The 14593-nt window shown below is 42.0% G+C and overlaps 1 protein-coding gene across 12 annotated transcripts in view; it reads left to right on the forward strand.

Annotated features, from left to right (window-relative positions):
* Nucleotides 1-10825, forward strand: part of LOC118791878 (nesprin-1-like) — a 142568-nt gene extending 131743 nt beyond the window's left edge. For 11 of the 12 annotated variants that reach the window (XM_036549356.1, XM_036549360.1, XM_036549357.1 and 8 more), the window contains 8 exons: nucleotides 293-419; nucleotides 834-1045; nucleotides 2182-2382; nucleotides 2883-3011; nucleotides 4096-4308; nucleotides 4687-4779; nucleotides 5873-5931; nucleotides 10146-10825. In XM_036549356.1, the coding sequence (XP_036405249.1) occupies nucleotides 293-419; nucleotides 834-1045; nucleotides 2182-2382; nucleotides 2883-3011; nucleotides 4096-4308; nucleotides 4687-4779; nucleotides 5873-5931; nucleotides 10146-10389 (1278 nt within the window). In that variant the 3' untranslated portion in view covers nucleotides 10390-10825. The remainder of the gene's footprint in view (nucleotides 1-292; nucleotides 420-833; nucleotides 1046-2181; nucleotides 2383-2882; nucleotides 3012-4095; nucleotides 4309-4686; nucleotides 4780-5872; nucleotides 5932-10145) is intronic. The other variant, XM_036549364.1, reaches the window with a different exon arrangement.
* The last annotated feature ends 3768 nt before the right edge of the window (nucleotides 10826-14593 follow it).

Below are 14593 nucleotides of genomic sequence, written 5' to 3' on the forward strand. Positions count from 1 at the left end.
AGTTTGCTGGGACTCTTAGTTTAGTGTGATGAGCAGGTCATAATGATTGTGCTACTGCTCTGAGTTCACTGTGTTGAGCCATATAGTTTCACTCCGATGTCAATCTGACTTCTGTCTGTTGGGCAGTTTGCTGTGACTCTAATGTCAATCTGACTTCAGCCTGTGGAACAGTGTGTTGTTTCTAATGTCAGTTTGAATTCTGTCTTTTGAGCCCAGTGCTCTGGCTGTAGTGCTGTTCTGAGATCAGTGTAGTGAATGCGATGGTGTAACATGGTGACTCCGCCCCTTGCAGATGAGGCTGCTGGGAGATTGCCGCAGCAGCATCGACACGGTGAAGAGAGTGGGCGGAGAGCTGAAGGATGAGGAGGACGAGCTGTCAGGACTCATAAATCTGAACAGCACAGAGTCACAGACCTCAGGTCAGTGACACAACACAGGATTCTCCCATCACAAACAGGATGCTTTCTTTTTCGGTTTTAGCTTTGCAAGAAGCTAATGGTAATATTAAATCATACTCTTGAAATGATCCCAGGTTAGCCCTCATCAGAGATGGCAGCTATAATGATAACCATTTTTATATCTGTATCATGTCACATTGTTCATATTCATATTTTTTCATGATTCTCTGTACTGCTATATTTAATTACATAGTGTATTATTATCAATGTTTTATTTATTATTTTATTTATATTATTATTATGTATCAATACATATGTTTTCTTGTGTCAATGTTTTTTTTTTTTTGTGTGTGCGCGCATGTGTGTGTGTGCGTGTGTCTGTGTGTGTGTGTGTGTGTGTGTGCGTGTGTGTGTGTGTGCGTACCTGTACTGCAGGTGTGATTGAGCGCTGGGAGCTGCTTCAGGCCCAGGCCCTCAGTAAGGAGTTCAGGCTGAAGCAGAACCTCCAGCAGTGGCAGCAGTTCAAATCCGACCTGGACAGCGTGTGGGCGTGGCTAGGCCAGGCGGAGGCGGAGCTGGAGCAGCTGCGGGGGCTGGAGCGCAGCACGGACATCCACACCATCGAGCTGCGCATCAAGAAGCTAAAGGTGAGCATCCTGCTCCCGGCAGGGTGGCCAGCTTCTCATTGCAATTGGTCAAGAGAGGGCAGGTCGCTATGGAAACAGCAGACGAGCAGCCCAGCTGAAGCACAGCATGATCAGAAGGTAGGGCGTCCACGTAGCAACCGTTGACGCCACAGCGACGTTGCACTCGGTGCCACAGCTGTAAGTCATTTGCTTTGTGCACATCTTGTCCTGATGAAATTGACGGACCTTCTTTGAAGAACTGGGCTCTTGCATTAGTGATCCGCATTACCCCATCTCTCAGCTCACTGTAAAGCATGGAATCTATTTTTTGTAATCATATCATTACATACTAAAGTCAAATGAATTGCGTGACTTGCTGAGTAATGTTCACTAACAAGGCATATGACATGAGTGATAAATAAATGTATGACTTTTGAGTTTCTGTTCCACGCATTTTGAGATGTGACTCATGCATCACCATCTGTACTGGGTCTGGAGCAGTCATTATTTTGTACAGTTTGTAATTGCAAGGTTATCATGTTAACTCTGTTTCTGTTGCTTACTTCTGCTCCATCTGCTCTCCAGTCTAATTGTATTAAAGGGGAGCTGGGAGGTGTCAAACACAAACTTGCTGGTGTGGCATCCAGCCTCACGTGAATGTCAACAAGCTATAAATACACCACCCAGGAAGCCAGCAGCAGTCCACTAACCTACATAGCCCTCCGGTCAAACTCTAAGTTCAACTGTACAACAAAGTCTATTTATATCCTGCAGCTACACTACCAGTCAAAAGTTGGGACACACCTACTCATAGAGGGGGTGTTGTTTATGTTTACATTTTAGAGTAGTAATAAAGTAAGGACATCAAAACTATGAAATAACACAATTATGCAGTGACCAAAAAACTGTTAAACAAATCAAAACTTAAATCAAATTTTAGGTGCTTTAAAATTAATAATAATTTTTTTTTACATTTTTTTCATTTAAACATGTGTCTTCAGATCAAAATGTCTTTGGATGCATGTTCCCCGTTATCTTAATCAGGTCCAAACATTTGACTGGTAGTGTGTGTAGAGTGCCATCAAAACCGGAGATTTGCGTCTCTGAACCAAAGCGGCCTCCCGCCTGACGTCCTTCCTCCTCTTCACTGTCTCCAGGAGCTGCAGAAGGCCGTGGACACGCGCAAGGCCATCGTGCTGTCCATCAACCTGTGCAGCGCCGAGTTCCTGCAGTCGGACTCGGACGAAACCCGGGAGCTCCAGGCCCGGCTGAAGGAGATGAACAACCGCTGGGACCGGCTGGGCAGCTCCCTGGAGGAGTGGAGGGGGTCGCTGCAGGACGCCCTCATGCAGTGCCACGTAAGTGTCTCTCCCAAGACACCCCCCGCCCACAGTGTCACCGCCCAAAAAAATCACGCTGCCAGGCCTGACTCTCTTTAGCTGGCTGCTGGTTGTCTTTGCTGCAGCTCCACTTTAGTGTGCGTTACAGCCCTCTGCATTCTTCGCCAGCACTGATCCCTTTTCCCAGACTGAGCTCAGTGTCTGACCCCCTCATGCCAGTGCTAAACTCCTGACTCATTAGTCAAGTCAGTCAAATTGTCCCTCGTAATAAATCGCCAGTGAAGGGAAACAAAAGATTCCATTTGTTTTTCAGCTCAACATTCCATCTGCGCCTTGAAATTAGATCAGCTGACTCAGTGTAGTCAGACTAGTTTGATACAAAAAAATTCAAAGTTGATAGAGATCAAAAACAATAAATTTGGTTGATTTATGTTTAAAATGTGTAACACACGTACACATATTTTCTGGTACGATGGTCCAGTGTGTGTCTACTTATTGCCCTTTTTTTCTTTGTGTAGGATTTCCATGAGATGAGTCATGGTCTGCTGCTGTGGTTGGAGAACATTGACCGCAGGAGGAATGAGATCGTCCCCATTGACCACAGCCTGGACAGTGACATTCTCCGCGAGCATCACAGGACGCTCATGGTACGCACGTCAGGGTGTCTGCCAGGCCTTTTGCAATTTTATAATCGCATCTCCTACAGTACATGTCTGACCAATGAAATTAAGTCTGATAAAACTAGATTGGTGGGTATGGGGAGTGTAGTGATCAGAACACTGGAATATAGACCTGAAGGTCATTGGTTCACATCCCAGTTTGGACACTGTTATTGTACTTTGGAGCTCAGCTCAACCAGTAAAAATTCAGCTTTTATAAAATGGGTTATACAATATGTAAAGTGTACAAAACAGTTTATTTACTGTGGAGAAACATGGATAATCTGTCAAAGCATAGAAAAATAATGACCATTAAAACATACATTTAGAATTGTAAATTGCAAAGCACTGTGGAATGGATTTTTAAGGCATGAACTTAGCACTGTGATTATCTTAAAAGCTCTTGAGTCTGTTTTGCAGGGCGAGCAAAATGTGGTTTACTCCTGTTAAAAGCTGTTAAGTGCTGAGCATTTGCATAAACCAAAGTGGTGCCATTAATGAAAAAGGCTGGAAATTGTAGCCGGGAAAGCTGAGACTATCTTCCTTTAATTTAATTGTTTTTTAAGTATGTCAAAAACAGAAGGGTATTCTCTGTGGAAGTACTTTGTTAGAGAATGTTACTTTCTGATATTAGCGTAAGAGTCCTGCTTGGAGAGGACACACTCATCAAGGTACATAACATGCAGGGCCCATCCCAGGCAAGGATTTTCCGGTATTTATGTGATTGTGGAGTGCCCTAATGGAAACTTGCATAACTTGTATTTTCCATATTTCCAATCATAAAGCTGCACATTTATTGAGGCAGTTGAGATGAAAGGTACAACAGCAGTCCCCCACCTGGAATTCAACTCTGTTGCATAGAACTGTTGCATACTCACATTCCTCACTCAGTGCTTACCTTGCAGGGTTGTGAGAAATTGGGTAGGCTAGGTCTAAGAAATAGCTTTCAACCTTATTCAAAAAAGGGAAAGACAAATATCATTCATGGTCTTTCCCTGCTGGCCCATCAGGTGTATGATGTTGGTTGCGTTAATAGAAGTTTGGAGATAATGCCCCCTCCTCTGTCCCACAGCAAATCCGGCGGGAGCTGCTGGATTCGCAGCTGAAGGTGGCGTCACTGCAGGAAATGTCCAATCAGCTGCTGGTGCACACAGAGGGAAGCGACTGCCTGGAGGCCAAGGAGAAGGTGCACGTTATCGGGAACCGCCTCAAGCTTCTCCTGAAGGAGGTGACCCGAGACATCCGAGAGCTGGAGAAGACCCTGGAGATCACCAGCAGTCAGCAGGTCAGGCCGCCAGCAGAGCAGAAAAATTCACACATTGCTTTTCTTTTTCTCATTTTGTTTGCCAGTAAGATGTAAATAAGAGTGTGTGGGATTTTTTTCATGTTTTTAGATTACGTTTTCCCTATTTAACTGTCATTAAGTGTAGTTTTTTTTCATGTGTGTTCTGCTTAAGGTATACTTACTATACCTTCTTGAAGTGCATTTGAGATAAACAAGAGTCATGTAAACAAGAGTGAAATATCTTCTTTTACAGTGCTAGTTTTGTTTTTTTTTTATTGAAAATGATAAACAGTACTGTTGTTCAAAGTGTTAAAGACCCTAGATAAGCAGGGCTCCCGCGCCCAAGCTCACCCTCGCCCTCTGTACGTCCTCTCACAGGACCTGTCGTCTTGGTCTTCGGCCGATGAGCTGGACACCTCCGGGTCCGTAAGCCCCGTGTCCGGGCGGAGCACGCCGAGCCGGCGCCGATCGGTAACGTATACTCCTGTTCTGTGCCCTATACGTGGAGGGAGAGTTCCATGTCCGACACAGTAGTGCATCACCGTGCCCCAAATGTTTGAGTAGAGGCCAAAGCCACCCCCCCCCCCCCCCCCAAACCACCACCCCGCCCACAGTGGGACCTCTCTAGCGCCTCTCCTCTCCGTACATCTACCCCCTCCTCCCCATTCCCTTCCCCCCCTGCATGCTGTCTTCTTCGAGAGCCACAAATTCCCAGCGCTGGACTGCTCCCTCCCCCCCTTTCATTTCCAGTTCCTTTGATTCATTTGACTCCCTTTTCCTTAGTTCTCTAAATATATTGTGTTTTAGTTACCCTATTAGTATGTACATCTGTATATTCCTGTCTTTAAAAAAACTGGTCTTTTTGAAACTGGTTTTGCTACATTCACCAGTTCTTTTTAGATCCTTGTAGCGAAATACACAAGGAATACTGGCTTTTCAATGTTACTCCTCGCAGAACACAGCCTTAAAGCTAAAACAAAAGAAGCTTAAACGTTGAGGGCAATATTAAGTCAAAACTTTAATCCAACCTGTCGATCTGTGTTTGGGCTCAACACTAGCAGTGTTGTAAATACATAATTTGGCAGTTCTGTGATAGGTGAGTGGATTTGTTTTGATTTAATTCATGCCCTTTAATCATCATTTCATTCATCTTATTAGTGGGAGAATGTCCCTTTTTTATCTTAATCAAGAGATTTCTAAAATATAATTTAAATGTGGTTCCCAGTCATGAATGTATTGACTTAGAGGCATATTTCAGGCCATATTTCTATGTATCATTTCACCTTTCATTTCAATGTATTGATGTGAATATGAAGATATCTTGAAATTATACTCCAAGATAAATTGCAGATATGCTTTCCTGCTGTTTTTGAGATTAAGACCCATAGCTTGAAGGCAGCAGTGGTGCGCTTTGAAAAGCCAGTTTCCTTGCTCCCATGGGTTACCGGTCACCCTCATTTGATTTTGTTGCTGCACTTTTTTTTTTGTTCCTTTCATCAGTAGCTTGTCTTTATTTGCCTGGACTGAACATTCTCTTTCTTTACCCCCTGTTCATTGCAAACAGCCACGGGGCAAATGTAGTCTGTCTCAGCCTGGACCTTCTGTCAGCCGCCCACACCGCAGGTACATTTCTCCTGGTTTCTAGAACTCCCAGAAGATAATGGAACTCAGCCATGATCCTGAACCCGGCTCGCACCCTTACTGAGTCTGGGATGTGCCGATTCCCCCTGTAACCCCGGGCAACGGGGGTATCGATCCTGGCGCAGCATGCTATTTGCACACTGGTAGCAACCGCTTACTCTGAAGCTCAGCGAAAATAGACGTTTGGAGCATGAAAATAACATCATGTGAAAAATACCAGGATGTCGAGCTCTGCCATCACAGAGCAGTGAAAAAACTTCAACATCTCAGATTGAGTATATCGACCATTAAGGTTCATGTTTATGAATTCCATCATCTTCTACAATTCTAGACGCTACATAGAAGCTAGGTGTTAGCTGAACTGGGAATCTGCTAATTCAGAAAGATCCCTCGCCCTTTAATGAATGTAGGCTTTCTCTGCTTCCATTGTCCTTGGCTGCTTGGTAATGCCGTCCAAATTGCGCTTCAATTGCTTGTCTGTCCATCCTTTCCCCGTTTCTAAAAAAGAAAAAGAATCCCACAGTGCTCTTCTAACCCACTAGGTGGCGGTAGAGTTCTAATGAAACTTTTCTTCTGTGACTCTCTCCCTAGTTGCCAAGCCAGCAGTGTCTGCAATGAACAATGTTTCAGCAGCAATTTCTCTCTCTCGTGTGTGACATCACCTCCTCTTTCTTACTAACAATCCACCCTCTTCTCTCCCAATCTGCCATGTGGGTCTGGTCTCTCAGGTCTCCATTTGTGAAGTGTCTGGGTGCACTTTGGTCCAAGTCCCTGCCCCCCACCAAAAAAAAAAAAAAAAAAAAAAAACCTGAGTCAGAGCACAAATAACACACCGTCTATTAAAAAATTAGCAGGCTCAATGGCTGGGTTTGAGACATGGCACGATGGTGATGAACTGAAACTTACCTCTAAGAATCCGGACCTCCGTTAATTCTGACAATGTACTCAATCTGAACCAGGAATTAGGGTTGCAAATTAAGAGACTTATGAAGACAGTGCACTCATGCACGTGCATAGGCACAAGATAAGGTAACATGTAGACATAAGATGACTAGCGTCACTTACCTCTCCTGCTTTTCAGTTAGGTTTGCTTTGAATAAGGACCCCTCAGGTGAGGCTTTTCCACTAGGTTCGCCACTGTCTCCTGCTGTTTTAGTCTGATCACCATGACAGCTGTGATGGAATAGCAGTGCAAAGTCATCCTCACTCATGAGATAAGCCATGGGCAAACTGCAATTAATTATCACGTTGAAACAGAGGTGTCTGTGCACAGCCTGTGCTGGATTTTCAAATTTGATCTCAGTTGTAAATAACCCTAATAAAAATGCCCGCATGAAATATATTGCCCTTATCTCAAAGTGTAGTTTACACTGGAAGCCATCTCATGCCCATCAATTTATTATCTGGGCAGTTACACTTTCCTGACATGAATCCAAATTTTACTAAAGAGACCTATGATAGTATTGACCTCAGAATGCACCTTCCACATTACTTACTGTATGTTAATGAAAAACCACAGAAGAACTACTATACGAAGTGAACTACTACACAGTCAGTGCATCTCCAGATTGCTTCACATTATGTAGGCAGAATGCATCACAGCAGGAGAAGTGATGAGTGCACTGTCTTTATCAGGGAAATTTCATTAACTAGGGGCCGGAGGAGAAAATGTGTTCTCCTCAGTTTTTTCATGAAATGTCATTAGAGTCCTTACCAGCAGTGCCTGCCAATGACAAAGACTGCTATGATCTGCGCTTTGTTCTGAGCATGCCTTTTAATGCATAACCACTGTACTTTACTTGACACCTAATGGTAACCTTGCCACACCAGAGGAAAAAAAAAAGCTAGAAGAACACTTAGGTTTCAGCTGCCAGCTATTTACAGATCATGGCACTGGCAAACCTCTAACACTGCACGCCAGGGCCCCTCGGCTTCCTGTTAACATTTGCTCTTGGTTTTTAAAAAAAAAAAAATGCATTCTTTGGACTGGCAAGCATGTAACACGGGATCAATTTGTCCAAAATTTACCAAATACAGTTGTTTTCTTATACATTTTTTACTGTGTTAATCTTAAAGGTTACTGTATTTGTAATATGTTTTTTTTAGCTTAGAGGCTCTAGGGTCTATCTACATTTCACTTTCCACTAAACTGGTAAGTCTGCTCTGTTTGATCTTGCATTGGAAAAAAAAACAGCCCCAGAACAGAACAGATGTCCATGATGTGCATTATTAAGGGTTATAATGAATAGAGAACAGTCCCAGAATCATCTTTAAAAGGCTGTTTAATGTTAATCTGTATGGATGAGCCTAATGTACCTCCTTAGAGTGCTGTACTAGCTTCTCGGAATAGTCAGTAATTCTGTTGGTTTGGTGGAGATTATGAATAATGGATTATTGATTACATTATAGATTATGGGTTGGCCTTTGGCCAGATCCCTGATTGATTTAAAATGGGATTTGAGAAATGAAAGAAAATGACTGCTATTTGTTCAGTGGTTGGCCGTGAGACCAGCCACCCAGAGATGGCCCCCGTTGTGTGAATTGAGTTGTGTCTCAGTGGTGGGTACTTAAACCATAATTGGCACGAAAATTGAAATCCAGTGAGGTAACAAGGTTGCCATGGAGACGGGAGCCGCTACAGTGTGCACAGGAGCTGCCAAGGCACCCCCCCCCCAAGCGCGCGCGCACACACACACACACACACACTACCGCCACTGCCTCTACCACCACACATTCCCTGGGCTTTCAGGAAATTAAGCAGGACAGGTGGACAGAGGACAGATTGAACCCTGTCCCTTGTGTCCTTTTAAAAGAATGTCTTTCTGATTCATCACATTTCTATTAAAATAGCTCCCAGGTACCTGAAGTATCTTATTGCAAGGGTGTACAACCAACCAACCAAAAAAAAAATCCTCTTTTCCAGCTGGCTGATTGACATTTGCAATATTTGACATTAATTTCATCTTGGTCCCCGAAACTTATTTTGTCGGAGCAACCCAACCTTTAATACGAAGAAAAATGGTCTGAAGCGGGATGCTACATTGGAAAGAAGCACGTTGCTGCAATGCTATTAGCAGCTGGCTAGCTGACTTCTGCTAGGATGCAGAAAGTAATGCAGAGTAATTACGCCATGGTACTGGCGCTGTTTTGGCAGAGCATCTTTTAATGAGCATGCACGACACCTATGTTGTTTTGGATTGATTAGCCTTGTAGACACATAGTAACTTGATCCATCACCACAGTTCTGTGTGCAGAAACTCCGGATTTAGGGCCAAACGAACACAAGGACGAACTAAGCAGAAGGGCCGGTGGTTTTTGTGCCTGGCATGCACAGAATAGATTGCGGTATTACTCACACACCCGCTTGTGTCTCCGCCTGTTGCGGGGTCTTGGGTAACTCTGTAGACGAGAACAGCAAGGGCCTGACCTGAGCACAGCTGTCCCAGTCAGAGGGTGATTTAGGAGCAGGGCGGGCCTCCCGCTCTTGGGAATGGAGGCACATTATTGACCTCTCCCACACAGGGCAGTGATGCAGGGGAGGGAGCTGGACCACTTCAAAACTGGCCCGATTATGCGTTTCGTCTAATGAAATGGGAATGGGGAAAGCCACATCATTACTCATAATAATCAAAGTGTCCCTGTGATAATGAAATGGAGAGACTTTGTGTGTGCGGAGAGATATAGGTGCACTTACAGAGATGATAGTTACTGATAGAGGGGGAGTAACACAGTGCAGCAGAGAGAATTGGACACAGTTCAGTCACTGGCACTGAGACAGTCCTGAATTAAGGTATAAGCCTAAAAGAAAAATAAATTAAAAGTGCTGACCCAATGCAAGATTAAACACCGCAACTGAAATTAAAGGTTACTAGAACAGGTCTGTACTTTAAATGATGTCAAAGGCTTGTGTTAGCGGAATGTGAGCTCCCACAAAGCCAACACTAAACACTGAATAAAGTTAAAATGATGGTTGTTTCGAGGGATAAACAGAAGTTCGACTCTTTGTGGGGAGTTTCCCCCAAGCAAAGAAACAGAGCTGTTCCATTGTTTGTGCTGCACCATGGTGTTGCACAGCAGCAGAACTGACGTAGCAGAAAGCGGGCCCCCGGTCGACGAGACCAGGGGTCCCCCCCTGACCCTCGGCACTGTGTAACCGGTGTGGGTGGGACTGTGTCTTGTTGCCCGTGTCCGAGCAGGTCTCCCAGAGGCGGTGGGTCCGGTTCCTCCCGTTCTGAGGTGCAGCCGGCCCCGCGGTGCCAGCCTTTCTTCCTGCGCGTGCTGCGGGCGGCGCTACCTCTCCAGCTGCTCCTGCTGCTGCTCGTCGGCCTGGCCTGCCTGGTGCCCATGACCGAGGAGGACTTCAGCTGCACTCACTCCAACAACTTCGCCCGCTCCTTCCACCCCATGCTCCGCTACACCAACGGCCCGCCGCCCATATGAACGCCAAGGACTCTGACCCCCCGCCAGCCGGTTTTAGTGACGGACGGTCCCGCTGTTGTTTTTGTTTTTTTTTTTAATCCGTTGAGTTTCCGTGGAAACAGACGAGGAAAAAAAAGCACTATTTAAATTGGTAGCCAAAGTCGATTGTGCTGTGTCTTTGTACAGGTAAATACAGCTGCTATTTGTCGTTACTCAATCTGCATAGATGTTAGGATCAAGTGTGGCACCCTTCGGTTGCTGTACGTTATGTCGCGTGAGACGAAGTAGTCTTTGAAGCTGAATAAGAAGCCTCCATTACTTACCAAAAATGGGGCGAAGCGGATAGAGTGAGTCCATTTGTTACTGGATAACACTGACGTAAGCACTGTTTTAGATACAGCACTAGTGTTGTTCTGGCCCAAGGCTAACGTCTTCCTTTAAGTGAAAAAAAAAAAAATCAAATATTTTTACATCAGTGTTTTAAGCCGAAAAACGTGAACTCACTCGTACGAATTGAATGATTTGTAAAATAACATTTTAAATAGCTTATATATGGCAATTATTTTTTATATTTTTCTTTTGGCATGCAGTTATAATCAACGCTTTGAAAGCAAACAATCACAGATAGAGGGTGAGCTGGTACATGCAAAAGGCTCATTTTTAATAATGATCATAACTGGATGTGTGAATTAAGATCACTGGATTGCTTAATGAAACTGTAAAAAAGAAACAATGGTAATGATGAAAAAAAGGTTATTTATGTATGTACAGTTTGCTAATGCTGACCTAAAACTTTCTTTGCGTTTAATATACACACACATACAATATGCAAATATATTCATGGTTGTTTTTTTTATTTTGATGATGTAGAAAATGATTAAATATCAACTCGAACTAAGATGGTTTAAATATTGTACTCTGCCATGAGAGATGTGTAATATGTTGTTTTTTGCATCACTTGTGCCCATCTGCAGAACGTGCACATGCATTCACATTGTACGGGAACAGTACACAAAAATGAATCGTCATCCCACAGAAGATTGCATATCTTCATGAAACGGTTCCGAAAGGATAGTTCATGAGTACAGTGAATTTTATCATGTTCTTTCCATAAGCCTACATGGTGTTTGTACTGCATGGGAATTCAGTGCTAGCAAGGTGTTAGTGACACATACAGAATGTTTATGTACCCATTACATGCAAATGTCTTTTAGACTTCTCATCTCATGTGTCTTTGTTATACATTGTACATTCATATATAATTGTTACAATTATATATTCATATGCGAAATATTCTTTCAGTTGTGGTGGCCTTCAGGTGCAGTTTGTCAGTGGAGTAATCACACTTTTTTCATTTCCATTGCTTTTATTTGTAGTAGTGCATCATTCAGAAGCGTGTTAAAACCTACATTATGCCTTACAATGAAGGAAAACTTTATTTCCAATGGTATAGAAGCACAGAAGAGAACAAAGAACCATAAGCATTAATGTTATAGCAGACCATGTACAAAGAAAACACATAGCCACATAGACAGTTTGCTGTGATTGCTTCATTTTATGAAGATACAGTTTGAACATTAACAAGTGAACGCATCATGATATGCAGGTGTTTCGCCATCGAAATTTGTGGTTGATCTTTCAGTTACAAGGCACGTTCAGCCACTACAGTAGTTCATGTACTACGATTGTGGAATTGTCTCTTCAGTGACTTCTCTGGCCTGTGATGTAAGATGATTTTTTTTTTTTTTTTACATGGGAGCTTCAGCATTTCATATAAAATACACAAGGCAACCAGCCACCCATATACAGTACATACAAGATCATATGCAACACCACAAAGTTCAAGTAAGCACAGGTATATCCACATTAAAAGCAATGGCTTTTATGAGCTCAATGGCTTTTTAAAGTTCAGACATATTTTTCCCTTAAGTTCATGCACAGTAATCTCGGGTTTTATGTTTTGTGTGATTATGTGAAAACATTTTCATATATCTTTTAAAAATAAGCTTGGAGCTGTGAAATGTCATATGGTGCAGTAGGGGTGGTTACCACATATATTTTTATTCAGTAGTGTGTGATTAGCGCTCTCCCAAGCCTAGTTCCTAAAATACTTAATGTCTTTTGAAAAGGCAAGTGATTTAAGACTTTCAAAACAATACGGACTCACCATGCACTGACAAATGTCTGCCAACTGAAAGGTGGGTCTTTTGAATAATCTAATGAATTATGTTTTTTAAGAAGGGAAATATTTTTCTCCCTCTAATGCAGACTTTGATTAGATGTTATTACTCACTCATTTACTATTGCCATTTATTTGCTTAACATATGCCCTCATCCTTACTGATTTACTCAGCTTTCATATTTTTACATAATATTAATTCATATATTTTAATTCTAATATTAGTTTAATTTATGATAGTTGAATGTTAGGGTATATCTGAAAAACCCTGGAGCTTGGGCCTTGTAGCTTTCCTTGGAATGGTCTGTAATACTGGATGACACACATGATGCTATGAACACGTATGTAAGGCATCATATAACAATTTGACATCGTAAGATCAAGAGCTGAGTGTGCAAAGGACAGTCCTTGAAGACATTATCTCTTCATTATCCAATACATATCTGTTTTTTTTCATATAAACATTCTATGACATACTGTGTAACAATATCAAAATTACATAGAAAAGCATATATCATTCCCCATATTCCCCTCATTATCAATGAAGTGCAAGAGTTATCAAGTCTGAGATACATCTCTGTTATACCATTTGCTTGGAACCTGGACTGGGCCCGCTTCTCTTGAGTAAGTACTTAGTTGAAACACACTGACTTATTTTTTGATCCTCGGCACAATTCCACCAAACAGCTAAGATTTGCCAATGGCAGTATATTTCCATGGCAATTATACCAAAAAATAAAGCCAACTGGAAAGAATAGAGTCTGCCCATGCTGTCTGGCACATTTATCATCGCAGGGGCTGATGCATTCACTATTTATTTCAGGCTTAGTAGTAGGATTAGTGCACTTAGTGTTTCGTTCAAAGCTTTGCAGAAAACTCCACATTTTCAAGTGGAGCAATTAAGTTGTAGATTAAGGGATCCTTTAACAGTGCAAAATACCACTTTGATTCAGTAATGGACAATTTTGCCGCATGTAAATGATGGAAATGTTAGGCCCAGTTGCGTTCAAGTTTTTCTGGTGACAGAAAGAAAATAATTGAACCTCTCCAGATTTTGAAAGCAATTGTATCATTGTATATATACAATTTTGGTGATGAACAAGCTGTTCAACAAAACAGACTTTCAGTAAACAGAAGTAGGCCTTAGCAAAAAATAGACTGTGTTGTGCAGATCATGTATAAACCTGATAAAAGCTAGTTTAAAAAATAATTTTCTTTCTCTAAAAATATTAGTTTACCTTTTGAGCTCTTGTGAATTGAGCTATAACTTGATTAACAAAGTACATGTGTTCCTTAAGGTCACTTCACAATCAGTAATTTCATTATCACAGACATACATAAAATGGCATATATAGGGATGCATAACAGGACTTCAGAAAATTGTTTAACTGGCAGAAAATTTCTGATTACTGCCAGAAAAACACATGTATTTTATAACAGTATATTTAACATATATCAATTCATATGCATTAATGCAGATTTCACTCAGGGCTAGCATTGTACTCTGACTGTCATTCCCATAGCTCTAACTATCCTAGTCCTCTGAAATGCCATTAGGTTGGCAAGGGTTATGAGAGGCAAATTTCCTGCCTGTAGGCACTGTGTCATACCTTCTACCCAAATGCTTAATATTTCCTCAGTTTTCTCCATGAAGTTTGTCAGGTTAGTTTTGGTCGCATAAATGTGACCAGCAAGTTACACTGAAGTCTTCACCTTTCTGTTTTGTTAATGTTGACTTTGCCAACCCAAATGAATGAACCACTTCAATTTTCATTTCTCTCAGTTCCGTCCTCTTTATGAGCGGTATTTTAATATTTTGATAAATTGATTTAAGTTTCACATTTTTGTCCAGTAAGGCCACATGCAGTAACATGAAATTGAGGTCTGAATGCAATCATTATTATTTAATTTATCACATATTTTGATGATGTCAGTTGTTCCTTCCAAAATACTAATTTGGACACAGTTTGAAAAGGATCAGTCAACTAGATCAGTAACTACATATATTCAATACATGCATAAAATGCCAAAAAAACAGCATATATG

The sequence above is a fragment of the Megalops cyprinoides genome, chromosome 17 (genome assembly GCF_013368585.1).
Source record: "Megalops cyprinoides isolate fMegCyp1 chromosome 17, fMegCyp1.pri, whole genome shotgun sequence".
Classification (NCBI taxonomy): domain Eukaryota; kingdom Metazoa; phylum Chordata; class Actinopteri; order Elopiformes; family Megalopidae; genus Megalops; species Megalops cyprinoides.